The sequence below is a fragment of the Malaclemys terrapin genome, chromosome 4 (genome assembly GCF_027887155.1).
Source record: "Malaclemys terrapin pileata isolate rMalTer1 chromosome 4, rMalTer1.hap1, whole genome shotgun sequence".
NCBI classification, from domain to species: domain Eukaryota; kingdom Metazoa; phylum Chordata; order Testudines; family Emydidae; genus Malaclemys; species Malaclemys terrapin.
The window spans coordinates 61,996,146-62,013,512 of record NC_071508.1 but is presented as its reverse complement, the minus strand read 5'-3'; the positions used below and the strand labels follow the sequence as shown (position 1 = coordinate 62,013,512).

The 17,367-nt window shown below is 47.0% G+C and overlaps 1 protein-coding gene across 1 annotated transcript in view; it reads right to left on the bottom strand.

Moving 5' to 3' along the window:
• CCDC73 (coiled-coil domain containing 73) overlaps positions 1-17,367 on the bottom strand; it is a 159,824-nt gene that overhangs the window by 65,328 nt on the left and 77,129 nt on the right. The window contains exon 7 of the mRNA XM_054026161.1: positions 14,987-15,061. Within this exon, the coding sequence (XP_053882136.1) occupies positions 14,987-15,061 (75 nt within the window). The remainder of the gene's footprint in view (positions 1-14,986; positions 15,062-17,367) is intronic.

Here is a 17,367-nt window from a genome sequence, read left to right as displayed (position 1 = left end):
ACAACCCCCCTCCAGGTACCACTTCCCATCCCAGAAAATTCCCCACCTACAAGGCAGGCGATGATTCTTGTATTATTTTTTCTGATTCATGGGCAGAGCACATGAAGCACCTGGAAAAAGTTTTCGAGCGCATCCAGCAGGCAGAACTAACTGTTAAGGCTAAAAAGTGTCAAATAGGCCAAAACAAAGTAACTTACCTGGGGCACCAGGTGGGTCAAGGAACTATAAATCCCCTACAGGCCAAAGTAAATGCTATCCAAAAGTGGCCGGTTCCAAAGTCTAAAAAACAGGTCCAATCCTTCTTAGGCTTGGCTGGATATTATAGGCGATTTGTACCCCACTACAGCCAAATCGCCGCCCCGCTAACAAACCTAACCAGAAAGAAACAGCCAAATGCAGTTCAGTGAACTGATGAGTGTCAAAAGGCCTTTAACCAGCTTAAGGCAACACTCATGTCTAACCCTGTGCTAAGGGCCCCAAACTTTAACAAACGGTTCCAAGTAACCACAGATGCATCCGAGCGAGGCGTGGAAGCAGTTTTAATGCAGAAAGAACCGGATCAAGAATTCCATCCTGTCGTATTTCTCAGTAAGAAACTGTCTAAGAGGAAAAGCCATTGGTCAATCAGCGAAAAGGAATGCTATGCCATTGTGTACGCGCTGGAAAAGCTACGCCCATATGTTTAGGGATGGCGTTTCCAACTACAAACAGACCATGCTGCGCTACAGTGGCTTCATACCGCCAAGGAAAATAACAAAAAACTTCTTCGGTGGAGTTTAGCTGACTTTGGAAACTTCTTCTCCATTCTTTCCCTTTTTCCTCCTGCTTTGTCTCTTTGCCCTATCTTTCCCTGCCTCTCTGGTTTATCCACCCTGTTCCTTCCCCCCACACACTCCCCAGCTCTCTCCTTCGTTCTCCCTCATCGTCCCACACTGCATTCTACCTTCCTGTCTTTCCCCTCTCCTCTAATTCCTGAATCTGCTTGTGGGCAGCTGAGGCTGCTCTAACTCATGCCAGGGGCTGAAATGGGTACAACTCAGGGCAACAAAAAGGTGGCTTTCAGACACTGTTGTGACCTCCTGCTCCCTTAAGCCCTGCACACTATAGAACTTGCCAAATGCAGAGACTGAACTCTACATGCACTGTTATACCTAGGTATAGTAGGCTGGGTTAAGGAGGTTCAACCTCAACTCTGAATATACTTGCATTGATACATTTAAATCAAATTCTTAACATCCTATGAAATATTTTTTATTTTAGTTTATCTTACTTAAGGAAAGCCAGGAGAACCATTATTACACTATCTGTCCATGTATCATGGTCAATAGACCATGAGCTACACTATACACCACCTGTTCTATGTCATGGTTTGAACAAGAAAAACAAATCCTTACAACCTTTAAACAGAAGGCTAGCCATGTGGAGGAATTTCTTTTACTTTTAAAATATTTTCAACATTAACCAGATGATTAAATATGTAGAGAATGACACCCAAAGATACCACTCTATGCAGCAAAGTTAATAAGAACAGAATATGTAATACAATATCAATAACCTTAGATCCAATTACCCATTGCTAAAAATTCTAATATAAACAGTTTAAAGTTCTTGAAAAACAATAAGAAGTTATTAATGTTTCAAATATGACCTTTCTGATAATACAAGAAATGCTACTTAAACATTAGGACAAACCATGAAAACACCTACAACAATTATAAATTACTGTTTTCCCAATTACACTGGTCTACAATTTTTGAGAAGTCGTCTGCTATCAGAGATAAAATGTGCTATTTATTATGTATTTTGATGTGCTGAATTCAAATATGACAATTAAAACAACGGATTGGCTACTGTTTCTAAGATATTTAAGTTTTTACATTTTCTGTCTATGTATATTGTGTAGATAGTAGAGTTTTAATCATAAATTGTAAACCTAGGTCTTTTCATGTGTTTATGGTTGCTTTACCTGATAATATTTCACCTGTCCTGTTTATGTAACACTTTAAAAATCAGCAAAAGGGTTATATAAATAAAATGTATTATGAAACAAAAGGCAAAAAACTATTATGTACGTAGTTTAGTCCTATTCAGTGTCTACTCGGCCCTTCTTGGCTTGTCTCTTGTATTCATTAAATGGAGCATCTCTTGTCACTGTCCAGCAATAGTCTGCAAGCACTGATGGGCTCCATTTGCCCTGATAGCGTTTCTCCATTGTTACAATGTCCTGGTGAAATCGCTCGCCGTGCTCGTCGCTCACTGCTCCGTAGTTTGGTGGAAAAAAATCTAGATGAGAGTGCAAAAAATGTATCTTTAGTGACATGTTGCAACCAAGGCTTTTGTATGCCTTGAGGAGGTTTTCCACCAACAACCTGTAGTTGTCTGCCTTGTTGTTTCCGAGAAAATTTATTGCCACTAACTGGAAGGCTTTCCATGCCGTCTTTTCCTTGCCACGCAGTGCCTGGTCAAATGCATCATCTCGAAGAAGTTCACAAATCTGAGGACCAACAAAGACACCTTCCTTTATCTTAGCTTCACTTAACCTTGGAAATTTTCCATGGAGGTACTTGAAAGCTGCTTGTGTTTTGTCAATGGCCTTGACAAAGTTCTTCATCAGGCGCAGCTTGATGTGTAAGGGTGGTAACAAAATCTTCCTTGATTCAACAAGTGGTGGATGCTGAACACTTTTCCTCCCAGGCTCCAATGACTGTCGGAGTGGCCAATCTTTCTTGATGTAGTGGGAATCTCTTGCACGACTATCCCATTCACAGAGAAAACAGCAGTACTTTGTATATCCAGTCTGCAGACCAAGCAAGAGAGCAACAACCTTCAAATCGCCACAAAGCTGCCACTGATGTTGGTCATAGTTTATGCACCTCAAAAGTTGTTTCATGTTGTCATAGGTTTCCTTCATATGGACTGCATGACCAACTGGAATTGATGGCAAAACATTGCCATTATGCAGTAAAACAGCTTTAGGACTCGTCTTCGATGAATCAATGAACAGTCTCCACTCATCTGGATCGTGAACGACGTTGAGGGCTGCCATCACACCATCGATGTTGTTGCAGGCTACAAGATCACCTTCCATGAAGAAGAATGGGACAAGATCCTTTTGACGGTCCCGGAACATGGAAACCCTAACATCACCTGCCAGGAGATTCCACTGCCGTAGTCTGGAGCCCAACAGCTCTGCCTTACTCTTGGGTAGTTCCAAATCCCTGACAAGGTCATTCAGTTCACCTTGTGTTATGAGGTGTGGTTCAGAGGAGGAGGATGGGAGAAAATGTGGGTCCTGTGCCATTGATGGTTCAGGACCAGAAGTTTCATCCTCTTCCTCTTCCTCGTCTGACTCAAGTGAGAATGATTCTGGTGCATCAGGAACCGGCAGTCCTTCTCTGTGGGGTACTGGGCGTATAGCGGATGGAATGTTTGGATAATGCACACTCCACTTTTTCCCAACTGGAGGCATCATGCAGAAGTAACAATTGCTGGTATGATCTGTTGGCTCTCTCCAAATCATTGGCACTGCAAAAGGCATAGATTTCCTTTTCCTGTTAAACCACTGGCGAAGATTTGTTGCACAAGTGTTGCAGCATATGTGTGGGGCCCACCTCTTGTCCTGATCTCCAATTTTGCAGCCAAAATAAAGGTGATAGGCTTTCTTAACCATAGTGGTTATACTGTGCTTTTGTGATGCAAAAGTCACTTCACCACAAACATAGCAGAAGTTATCTGCACTCTTCACACAAGTACGAGGCATCTCTGCTCACTTTGGCTAAACAGAAATGTATCCCTTTGCAAAATCAAACACTGACAAATAAGAGAGCACGACACTGTATGATTTCTAGAGCTGATATAGGGCAATTTGTTCAGCAGAGTGATGTAAGCTTCATTATGATTGCATCATCCATGACTTCTAGGAATAACATGATGCAATTCATATCATGTATGATGCAATACCAGCTTCAGATTGCATCATTCATTGTTTTGCCTAAAAAGCAAGTACTGTCCAAACCCAGTCATAGATTTATTCATAGATCCAGTCAAAGATGTAGTTTAGTCATTTCTGGTTTAAATTGAGATCCCTTCCCTTTATAACTCACTTATCCTCCGCCATTCCCAAGTCAAGGGTCGTATATACTGACCAATAGCATATCTTCAAAACTAGAGCCAATCAACAATTTAAGCATCATTTTTGTTCTCAGTGACCCAGAATTAGTAAAGTTTGACTACATTTATTTCAGAAGCATTTTAGCTGTAGAGCAATGTTATGGCAATTAAAAAAAACCTCTCCACATCATTTAGATCAGTGGTTCTCAAACTTATTTGATCAGGCACCCCTTCTTTGTGTCTGTGGTCATTTATGCTGTCCCCCAAACTACATATACCACCATCCAGCTCTGAAGGCAGAGTAGAAAGCAGCAGCTGCTGGCTGGCTGGGCATCCAGCTCTGAAGGCAGCACCGTGCCAGCAACAGCACAGAAGTAAGGGTGGCAATCTGAAAAGTGATATTTGTCACTTTTCAAAGCAGACTTAGTGCCCCATTGCCACTCTTACTTCTGTGCTGCTGCTGATACCCCAGGGCTGACAGCCAGAGCCCCACCACCTCCAGGTGAGGGATCCTGGGGGGAAGGAAAGCCTGAGCCTGGGCTGCCTCCTGGTGAGGGAATGGAGCTACCTGGGGCTGACAGCTAGAGCTCTTAAAAAAACAAAACAAAACAGCAAAGCACAGAGCTGGCACCTCCCTTGACACATTCCCATGCCTCCCTTGGGAGGGCTGGCCCCATAGTTTGAAAATTGCTGATTTAGAGTAATTCTTCCTTCATCACTTGCTTAAATGCATTGCTGAATCAGGGCCAGATAGAGGGGGAGCAAGAACAAATATCAACTCTAACTAGAATTTTAGAAAAAAGAACAGGAGTACTTGTGGCACCTTAGAGACTCTAAGACTCTAAAGAGTCTCTAAGGTGCCACAAGTACTCCTCTTCTTTTTGCGGATACAGACTAACACGGCTGCTACTCTGAAACCTAGAATTTTACACTTTTCCTTCCTCCTTTAAGAGTTTATTGATAAGAATTTAATTATCTTTTTTCCCTCCAAAAGGACAGTATGCAACAAGACAGAATAAAGAGAGTATTTGGAATCTGATTTGGAGTTTCATTTAGATCCAGAGATTTGACCACATTTTAGCTAATTGATTTTAGTTAAATAGAAATAATATAAACAATTTTTGAGGGTAAATCACAACATCGACTGAAAGAATCTAGGCATCCATTCTCCAATAACACTATAAATACTTGCAAATGTGAGACTCTTAAAAAAAGGAAAACCTAAAACTAAGGCTTTGTCTACACTAGCACTTTTGTTGGTAAAACTTTTGCCAGTCAGCAGTGTGAAAAAGCAACCCCTTGACCGACAAAAGTTTCACCAACAAAAGCACCGGTGTGGACAGCGTTATATCAGTGGGAGAAAACTCTCCCAACGACATAGCTACTGCCACTTGTTGGGGGTGGTTTAATTATGCTGACGGGAAAGCGCTCTCCCATCGGCCTAGGACAGATACATGGGACATCTTTCAGTGGTGCAGCTGCAGCACTACAGCTGTGCCACTGTAAGGTCTGTAGTGTAGACATAGCCAAAGCCATAGTAACTAGCCAAGAAATCTGTGTGCCCAACCTTCAGGGCCATAATTCCATATATAAAAATAGCATGAGATGTTGTACTTATGATAAAGTTGGGCCATAAAACCAAGAATCTGGGTGTCTATTCATAAATAATACCATTTACCCATGTGTGGTGGGGCGATTACCCCACACCTAGAGAGACTGGGCTGCGGCAGGCCTAGGCGCCTGCGTAGACACGCGGCCAATCAGGAGAGGGCTTACTGGGAGCCAATAAGAAGGCAGATTGGAGCCAGCCAATCAGGGCCTGGCTTAGCCATATAAAAGGCTGCCCAGAGCAGGAGCAGTCAGGCCGTCCCAGGCCTTCAGAGGGGAAGGTCTGTCTCCAGAGCTGGGAGGCCAGCACCACGGACAGCGCAGTGCAGGCCAGCCTGAGAGAGTGGGAGAAGGCCCCACTACATAGCCTGCTAGGCGGCAGGCCTGAGAGGAGGAGGCCTAGCGTAGAGAAGGGCTGTTGGGGAAGTGGTCCAGAGGGATAGTCAGAGGAGGAAGGAGAAGAAGGACAGTGAGACTGTCACCCGAGGGCCTCTGGACCGGGACTCAGAGTAGTGGGCGGGCCTGAGCCCCCCACACCCTTTTCCCCCTTTGTTTGCTGTGCTGCCCCACGCACAGCTACGGGTCGCAGGGAGCGGCCTGTCAGCACCACAGCAGGTCCTGGACTGTGAGGATCGGACTCGAGGGTGTGGGGCTGTTGTTTAACCACCCCCCTGAAAGGGGGTGTGATTGGACAAAGGGACACTGTCGGAGGGCAGTGCTCCGGAAGAGGCCGCCGACGTCGGGAGCAACGCAAGTCCGTGCACCCCACAAAGGGGAGACGACAGGCAGAACGCCGCCCACAGAGGGCGCTCTACTGGCGCAAAACTAATTCCCCGAAGCAGCCAGGAGGAGGCGCCACAGCGGTGAGCTACCGACCCTGTCACACGTGGTGGAGAATGCGGGCATAGCGGTCCGCCCCTGATACGAGGGGCCAGCGCCAAGACTGCGGACTATTGCCCAGAGCAGCGTCTTGCGCAGACAGACGGTCGACCCAGATTGTGGGTACAGACCCGGACCCACCAAAGGGGTCCAGAGAGTGGGGATTGAACCGGGAGTAACCCGCTGAACCCCAACATGGAGGCTGAGAAGTTATTAAAATGGCTGCTAGAGAAGCAGCAGGAGCAGTCGGCCCAGCAGCAGGTGCAAATGCTGCAGCAAATGACCACTCAGCAGCAGCTGATGATGACTCAGCACCAAGAGAATCAGCAGCAGCTCCTCCGAGAGTTGGCCACCCAGCAGCGGGTGCAGCAGGAACATTTGGTGCAACAGATAGCCGCACTATTACGGCCGGCAGGAGGCACCCCTGCCGCCCCCATGGGAACCGGACTGGGGGATACCCCAGAGGCACTACCGATACGCCTCACCAAGATGGGGCCCAAGGACGACCCAGAGGCCTATCTGGTGACATTTGAACGGGTGGCGACTGCTGCCCGGTGGCCCTCAGAACATTGGGCCACGTTACTAGCCCCTTATTTGACGGGGCAGGCTCAGGCCGCATATCGGAGCCTCGACCCCCGGGAAGCACTCGAGTACGCCCGAGTTAAGGCGGCCATCCTAGACCATACCAGCATTAGCCCAGAGACCTACCGACAGCGTCTCCGTAAGGAACAATATCCTCCGGGGGCCCGACCCCGCGCTGTGGCCCAACGCATCCGAGACCACTGCTGGAGGTGGTTGAACCCAGAGGGCCTGACGGGATCCCAGGTGGCAGAGCTGGTAGCCTTAGAACAGTTCACCCAGATCCTACCCCCGGGAGGGAGGACCTGGGTGCGACGGCATCGACCGGCCACCCTCTCCGCAGCAGTGGCCTTAATGGAGGACTACTTATCGGCCGAGGGGGCAGAGGCACCACCCCGAGCAGCCGAGAGCCTTGGTCGCAAGGGCGGCGCAGAGAAGGGGAACCCTCGTGGGGCGGGAGCCTCTGGACCACTGGCAGGCAACAGCCATCGGCACCTGAGACCTCCCAACCCTGAACCCCGACCCAAGTTATTGCGGATGGCGACTTGGAGGGAGCAACAGCCCCCGGAGCGAACAGGCCCCCCCGGAGGAGGCCCAAGCCCGGCCGAAACCCGAGAGAGGTGCTGGGGCTGCGGTCAAGAGGGACATTTCCGGCGAGATTGCCCTTTTATGGACTGCAGCTACGGGCAGGCCTGGATGGCCGGACAACGGGCATGGAAGAAAGGGGTAAGAAAATTGATAGTCCTGGTCCAGGTTGAAGGGAACCCCACCAATGCCCTCGTAGATTCGGGGTGTAGTCAGACCCTCATACGAGAGGGGCTGGTCCCGAACCTCAATCTTTCGGGGCCCCCGATCTACCTGCAGTGTGTGCATGGAGACATCCGCCAGTATCCCACAGCCTGGGTCAAGATGGGAGTAGGTTGCCGGGAGGAGGGTCTCCGAGTAGGAGTGGCCCCTAGGCTGGCCTACCCAGTGGTGTTGGGACGAGATTGGCCCGGCTTCGGAGAGGTCCTCCTAAGATATCAGCCACCCAAGCCCCAACCAGACAGGGCTATAGCACCGGGAACGGGGCTGCTTGGGAGCAGGCTAAGGGATGACCCCGGCGAGGGGACCTCCTCGACAGCGGAGACCCCTGCAAATTGTCCGGGAGACAGACCCCTTTCGGTGGAGGGCGCCTGGGTGGAGTTAGAGCGCGACGGGGACTTCTTACGGGAGCAACGGGAAGACCCAACCCTAAGCCGAGCCTGGGAACAAGCCACCAACCCCACTATTGAGGAGGACGGGGCATTACGGACTCCGCAGGGCCCCCACTTTGAGGTATGGCAGGACCACCTATACCGAATAGCGCAGGAACCCCAGACCCGAGAGACGTTCCGCCAGCTGTTAGTCCCCCGGAGACTGCAAGCCGGCCTCCTCCACTTAGCCCACGCAAACCCTTGGGCCAGACATCTGGGACGTGAGAAGACCCTACAGAGAGTGGCCCGCCGGTTTTTCTGGCCAGGCATCCACCGGGAAGTGGCAGACTTTTGCGCCTCGTGCCCAGAATGCCAGCGAGCCAGACCGAAAGGGGTAGTGCCTGCACCCCTGGTACCCATGCCAGTCGTGGGGGTACCCTTTGAACGGATCGGGATGGACCTCGTCGGCCCCCTTGAGCGAAGCAAGACAGGGAACCGCTTTATACTAGTAGTCGTGGATTACGCAACACGCTATCCCGAAGCCGTTCCCCTAAAGACAGCGACGGCACCGACCATTGCAGGTGAACTGGTAAAGATTTTTGCCCGGGTTGGGATACCCGGGGAAATATTGACGGACCAGGGCACCAATGTGTCCTCCAAGTTAATAGCCGAGCTATGTCGCCTCCTCCATATCCGGACCCTCCGGACATCGGTGTACCACCCGCAGACCGATGGCTTGGTAGAGCGGTTCAATGGTACGCTGAAAGCCATGTTGCGGAAGTTTGTGGAGGAGGACCCCTCACATTGGGACACCTTGTTGCCGGCCCTGCTGTTCGCAATAAGAGAGGTACCACAGGCCTCGACGGAGTTCTCGCCTTTCGAACTCCTATATGGCAGGCAGCCCAGAGGAATACTGGACCTCCTGAAAGAGGAGTGGGAAACACAGGAAACACGGGTCCTTGGGACCACACAATACGTGCTACAACTCCGGGAGCGACTCCAAACGTTAGGGGCCTTCGCCCATGAAAACCTGGAACGGGCCCAGGCAGGTCAGGAGTGCCTCTATAATCGAGGGGCTAGAGGGAGGAAGTTCGCCCCAGGCGATCGGGTGCTGCTTTTACTGCCCTCTTCCGAGTCGAAGCTCCTGGCCAAATGGCAGGGTCCCTATGAAGTGATCCGACGAGTGGGACCAGTCAATTACAAGGTCAGACTACCTGGTCGACGGAAAGAGACACGCATTTATCACATTAACCTTCTAAAGGCCTGGAAAACCCGGGAAGCCATGTTCATTGGCCCGTCCACCCCAGATTCGGAACTTGGACCCCTAGCAGGGGACCTTCCCGACCCCGGACCGGCCACGCTGGGGTCAGGCCTCAGCCCCAGACAAAGGGGGCAACTACAACGGGTGGTAGAGAAGTTTCCGGACGTTTTATCGGCCCGCCCGGGCCGGACGACTTTAATGAGTCATCATATCGCCACCGACCCCGGGAAGAGGGTGACGGATAATCACCGGCCGTTGCCCAAGAAAATGTGGGATACAGTGCGACGGGAGGTAGAGACGATGTTAGAGATGGGAGTGGTAGAGGAGTCGACGAGCGAGTGGCGAAGCCCTATCGTCTTAGTGCCGAAACCAGACGGGACGACTCGGTTTTGCATCGATTTCAGGAAGGTCAACGCTATCTCCCGTTTTGATGCCTATCCAATGCCAAGAGTGGATGAACTGTTAGAGCGCCTCGGAGGAGCCAAGTACCTGTCAACTTTAGATTTGACTAAAGGATATTGGCAGATCCCACTGACGCCAAACTCCCGAGCGAAGACGGCCTTCCCTACGCCTTTCGGCCTCTTCCAGTTCGTAACCATGCCGTTCGGGTTGCACGGAGCAGCAGCCACGTTTCAGCGCCTGATGAACAAGGTCCTCCAACCCCACGACCAATACGCGGCGGCGTACATAGATGACATCGTGGTTTACAGCCTTGACTGGGAGAGCCATTTACACCACCTGGCAGCAGTGCTACAAGCCCTCAGAGCGGCCGGCCTAACAGCTAACCCGGCGAAATGTCACTTAGGCCAAGAAGAAGTGACCTACCTGGGATACACGGTAGGAGGGGGGAAACTAACACCCCTGATTAGTAAGGTACAAGCCCTCAGAGATGTACCCATCCCCACGACTAAGAAACAAGTGCGTCAGTTTTTGGGATTAGCTGGGTACTATCGCCGTTTTGTACCAGACTTCGCATCTATAGCCACCCCCCTGTCAGACCTAACGAAGAACTCCCAACCTCGACAGGTACAGTGGACTACGCAATGCGAGCGAGCCTTTAACACACTCAAGGAACGGCTCACTCAAGAACCAGTACTACGACACCCCGACTTCACGAAGGAGTTTATATTGCAAACAGACGCTTCGGAAGTCGGCCTAGGCGCAGTACTCTCCCAGGAAGTAGACGGGGAGGAACACCCAGTACTGTATTTAAGTCGGAAGCTGTTTCCCCGAGAAAGACACTTCTCAACAATAGAGAAAGAGGCCCTGGCGGTACGGTGGGCTATTGACGCCCTCCGTTACTATCTGCTAGGGAATAGTTTTAAATTAATCACAGATCACGCCCCTTTGCGATGGATCCACAGCATGAAAGACACGAACGCTAGAATTATGCGGTGGTACCTTGCCCTCCAGCCTTACGACTTCCAGGTGCTCCACCGACCGGGTAAGGCCCATACTAATGCCGATTTCTTCTCCAGGCTAGGGGAGGAGGGCGGAGAATCGGATCAAGGAGGGGGATCCTTAGCGCAGGGGGTGGTCTGCGAGGGGGCAGTAAAGCTCCCATCCAACTGCCGAGGCCCTGAACAGTTAGCCCTGACGGCAGAGGATCCGTCACGCTTGTACGGGGTGTGTCTCAAATGCACAGAGAGTGCGAGAGGAGGGAACATACCCCAGCCTAGGCAGACGGCCGTGGGAGGAGAACCCTTGCGGGAAGCCCCGGTGGAGGACCAGCCCACACTCCTGGAACCGCTGAGGACTGCGACTTCTCCAGGTCGAGAGGGAGCCTCACTGTGGGAGGGACCAGCCGAGGCGGTGGACCACGAGACCCGTGGAGAATCAGGAGATCCGTGGGACACTCCAGCAGCGGAACAGATAGGAGGCAGCTTAAGGGAAGAGACGGACTGGTACGTCGGACCCGGTAAGCCTCAGCGTGTTTCGGTGGGACCCCCCCGCTGAGACGGTGGATAAGCCGGGTTGCCCGTTGGCAAAGACTAATTTCTGGGACTTTGGGGCCAGTAGGCCATAAGGCCCAGTGACAAGGGCTAAGTTTCTAGACTTTGAGCCGGTAAGCCGAGCCACTGCGGGACAAAGGTTGCTTTCCGAGCTCTAGGCCATTAGGCCGGTTAGGATACCCCCCCCCCCGGGAGGGTTCTTAAGGGGGAGGGTGTGTGGTAGGGCGATTACCCCACACCTAGAGAGACTGGGCTGCGGCAGGCCTAGGCGCCTGCGTAGACACGCGGCCAATCAGGAGAGGGCTTACTGGGAGCCAATAAGAAGGCAGATTGGAGCCAGCCAATCAGGGCCTGGCTTAGCCATATAAAAGGCTGCCCAGAGCAGGAGCAGTCAGGCCGTCCCAGGCCTTCAGAGGGGAAGGTCTGTCTCCAGAGCTGGGAGGCCAGCACCACGGACAGCGCAGTGCAGGCCAGCCTGAGAGAGTGGGAGAAGGCCCCACTACATAGCCTGCTAGGCAGCAGGCCTGAGAGGAGGAGGCCTAGCGTAGAGAAGGGCTGTTGGGGAAGTGGTCCAGAGGGATAGTCAGAGGAGGAAGGAGAAGAAGGACAGTGAGACTGTCACCCGAGGGCCTCTGGACCGGGACTCAGAGTAGTGGGCGGGCCTGAGCCCCCCCCCCCCTTTTCCCCCTTTGTTTGCTGTGCTGCCCCACGCACAGCTACGGGTCGCAGGGAGCGGCCTGTCAGCACCACAGCAGGTCCTGGACTGTGAGGATCGGACTCGAGGGTGTGGGGCTGTTGTTTAACCACCCCCCCGAAAGGGGGTGTGATTGGACAAAGGGACACTGTCGGAGGGCAGTGCTCTGGAAGAGGCCGCCGACGTCGGGAGCAACGCAAGTCCGTGCACCCCACAAAGGCGAGACGACAGGCGGAACGCCGCCCACAGAGGGCGCTCTACTGGCGCAAAACTAATTCCCCGAAGCGGCCAGGAGGAGGCGCCACAGCGGTGAGCTACCGACCCTGTCACACCATGCCAGCACTAGTCTGAATGTGTTAAACCACTTACATGATGGGATGTTACTTGTGCATATATGGCAGGAGGGATCTACACAAAATCACTGTCCAGAGGGATGTCAGCAGTGTTCAAAGCTATGATGATGGCATATGAGTGCCAGTGTCACCATCTCAAGATTAATTTGCCAATATTAGTTCATGCCAACACCAGGGCAACAACTGCCCTTCCTAATACCTTCTGATTTATAATACAGATGACGAAATGAAGTTTATGTCATCTCTTCAATTTCTTAAAAATATATCCAAAGTTCAATTTATTATGCTGATTTAGTAGTAATGGAAAGAGATTTTCAAAAGGTGAAAAACAAGAAGCAGCACTACCATCAATCTTACAAAAATGTTATAATAAATACATAGATTCATTCATAGGTTTCAAGGCCAGAAGGGACTATTGTGATAATCTAGTCTGAACTCCTGTATAACCCAAGCCATAGAACTTTCCCAAAATAATTCTGAGAGCAGATCTTTTAGAAAAACATCCAACTGATTTAAAATTGGTCAGTGATGGAAAATCCACAATGGCTCTCGGTAAGTTCTTCCCATAATTAATTATTCTTAGTGTTAAAAATGTATGTCTTATTTCCAGCCTGAATTTGTATAGCTTCAATTTCCAATCATGGCATCATGTTATACTTTTCTTTGTTAGATTGAAGAGTCCATTATTAAATATTTGTTCCTCATGTAGGTACTTATAACCTGTAATCAAGGTACCCCTTAACCTTCTCTTTGTTAAAATAAATAAATTGAGTTCCCTGAGTCTATCACTGTTAGGCACATTTTCTAATCTTTCAGTTATTCTCATGGCTCTTCTCTGAACCCTTTCCAAGTAATAAAAATGTTAAATAGCGTAGGGCCAAGGATTGATCCCTGCAACACCCCACTAGAAAGACGATGATGATTCACCATTTACAATTACATTTTGAGAACTATCAGTTAGCTAGCTTTTAATCCATTTAATGTGTGCCATGTTAATTTTATATCATTCTAACTTTTTAATCAAAATGCCATGCAGTACCAAGTGAAATGCCTTACAGAAGTCTAAGTATCAATACTATTACTTTTATCAACCAAATTTGTAATCTCATCAAAAAAAATAATTTGACAGGATCTATTTTCCATAAACCCATGTTGATTGACATTAATTATATTACCCTCCTTTAATTCTTTATTAACTGAGTCCCAGAAAAAGTGAGAACAAGAGCCTTATGCTGGCAGTACTGGAGTTCAAGTCATATTGCAGCTGACTTGTAACAATCACTTTCAGAAATGTCAAAATCCCAGGCTTCACAGAAGGTATTCTAGCACAATTACAAGACAAATGCCGCCAGTCTTATTGAAAATTCTCCTTCCAGTTAATCTACAATTGCAGAGTGAGCATCTGAAGCATAACTACCTTCTTGCCCAGAGCAGAATAAATGACTAACCTACTCAGCCAAAAGTAGGAAAATAATTAGGAGCTGACAAAACTTGAACTTTGGTAACACATTCCACTGTCGGTAATTCTCTCCTTCCTTAAACTAAACATTCCCTACTCCTACTCTCTAAGTCGACCAATCTCAGAATGTATCTCATTTTCTTTATCTTTAAGAACAAGACTATCACTAGCTACCTTCCAATATAAATATTTTTTTTTAATTCTTGGCTACACTGGAGATTGCCCTCATTCCAGCCACTGTACCCAGTCACCACCGTAGCTGCACCCATGCAATGCCCCATGTAGACAAAATAAAATGCTATAGCTCACAGCTTGAAATGTGTAGCTTGATCTGATTTCAAACAGTGGTAACCTCAATCAGTGCAAATAGTGACTTTGTCAGGCAGGGGTGAGAGTTTGAGCGAGACATGTTTGTTAGTTGTGTACTGTGTGGAGAAGATGGTAAACTTGTGGCAAAACCAGGGGAAGGGGCAAAAGTAGCAGTATGAGCTTGAGGACCATTGTGGGCACCTGTTTAGGGGTCCCGTGCCAAGGCTTCCAGAGAGTGGGGGGAAAACCCCCTTTACTTCTCTGTAGCCAGAGGAGAAGACTTCAAAGAAAGAGGAAGGCTGTGTCCCAGAGAGAGCAAAGGACATTGTTTTATACTTCATTAGGACTTTTTATTTCCCCAGAAGTCCTCCTAGAAGGGAAGAACTAAATTAAAAAACACTGAGAAATAAAGAAAGACTGTGGACTGGTGAGGGAAACTCAGGCAGCAGCTGCACCTGGCTGCTGGGAGGTCAGGTTCACCTGTACAGTAAAAAAGAAAGTAAGAGCTCCTAGAAGACCCCCTTTAAAAACAAAGAATAAAGAAAAGCTTTCCACTTAACAACAAATAGAGTTATGAGTACTGCATTTAACAATAAAGTTAATTTACCTGTAATGGTTTTAATGTTTTCTTCAGCCCATCAATTTCTTTTTCTTTTGTTTCTATAGCAAGCTGATATTTGCCCTTTAAATCAGAAGTCATACTTTAGCATTTGGAAAAACCAAACACATTATGACAAAAACTTGTCAACCACAAGTGTAAAGAATATTAAGCACTACTCTACTGTGATAGATTCTTGACCATGGAGAACAATCTGCATGCAAAACAATCATGTAGCATTTAGCTAAGTCAATATCTGGAGTATTTAGAAATCTGCTAAAAAGAGATTAAAACTGAGAGCACAATGGTGATTTTTTTCCCCCCCGCTTACAAGTAGTCCGGGAACTTTGGACTCCAAGTGGATTATTTCCATTATGGCAGAGAAATGTGAGGCATAAATGCAGGATTAACGAATTATCCCAGTTTTGAACCAAGATATTAAATACCAAAACAGCACACTGTAGAGCCATTTACCTATACAATGGAATGCATACAATATTAGTGGAGAATTTGTCCTTTGTGTTAACAGGATGGGTCAATTTATTCATGCAATTACATTAGTACAAATCAAAGCGATTACTAATTTCGCTGGTGTTGAAAATGGTATAAATCAGTGTAAAATTTGACTCTTCACCAACAACTGTCAAAGAAAATTGGAAAACACCAACCAAGCTGACACCTAGAAGTGTGTAGAGATGCTGTACAACCTAAAAAGAGCTCTCCTCTCCCTCAAGTGGATACTGTTAACCATTAGATTTGAAGGCACTCATTGCTTTACACTCAACATATTTTTAACTTATTTAGGTAAACTGGTGAAAGTTTATGTACAGACACGCTTGTTTCAGTTAAAGAATTTATTATGATTTTGCTTAATCCTGTTTAAAAAAAAAAGGATGAAGCTAAACTGAAATAAGAATGTCTACACACAAATTTGTACTGGTTTAACTATCTTGGTTTAAAAATATACTATTAGTTAAACCAGTACAATTTTCTGTGTAGATAAGGTCTGAGGGCCTGTTTACATGAGAAAATTATTCCAGTTTAACTTAAATTGGTGTAAAAACCAATTTAAACAGACACTTATTTCAGTTTAAGAATGTCTTATTTTGGTTTAACATAAGTGGCTAAAGAAATAAATTCAGCTGAATCAACATAAGCCACTCTTAAAGCAAAACAAGAGTGTCTATGAAAGAAGTTTGCACTGGTTTAACTAAACCAGTTTTTAAACACTCCTTTAGTTAAACAAATGCAAGCTTGTGTGTGTAGACAAGACTTGAGACAAGACTTTAGTGGCACACCTCTGTACTGTTCAACATGGGACACAACCAAGGCACATGTATTTTGTTTTGTTTTTTAGTGAAACCAGTCCTTAAAATTCCAATGTAATGTGTAACGTGTATACTCCTATTTGTAGGTTATTAAAGATTCTACCAAAGGCCAAAGTATATAAGTAACGCTAGAATCTCCTTTTAAACAGAGTTGATTAAAGCAACTACAGGATTCGTCTACATGTAGCAGGAAACTTATTGTGACCACTAACGCATACTAAAATTAGAAGACAAAGTATGTTGGTGATACTGAAGAGAGAAGGGTAACTAATTGGTATTACAGTAATAACCTTTCTTCAATAATAAAGTAAAATCAAACAGACTCCTTTGCAGATTATATCTATTTGTTGCTTGGTCAAATATCAGGGAATACGGCTGGAAAAAATCAGATAAACACTTTTATCTATTATTCATCACCTTGGAGTCTCCACCCATAGACTAAAAACTACAAATGCCTGTTCAAATACAAAATCCGCACTTTTGTAACATCTGAATCTTATATAAAAGAAAAAAAAGTGAAAACTATGATGAATATTTAATCTTTTTAAAATATAAATATAAATATAAAAGTATACAAATATACTAAATTTGTAATTCAAATTTACACCGAAACATGTTAGAGCTGATTTATTTCCCTAAGTTTTAATGTATTAATAACGGTACAAGAGGAAGGCTTAAGAATATTAATATTGACTTCAAGTTTCCTATCTTTTGTCACAACCTTAACATTATTTAATATTTTTAAATGTAATTTCCTTGTTTTATTTCTTTTCTTTAAATATGTGGCTATTATAAAGTACTCAAGCATGAGACTCCATGTGTAAGAATACTGTAGTATTACAAGACACGTTGTTGGGTATACACATTAGAAAATTAATACTGCTTTCCCACAAATCTTGCAGTTTATAGATTAAATATAAGGTTTGCAATGCAAGTATTACAAAACCTTAAAAGTATTAGATGCCACAATTGAGATTCTAATATTAATACTGTACTAATTTACACCCAGAAGGATCTCAAACTTAGGGCCTGATCTTGCTGTTCTGACCTGCACAGTGTGAG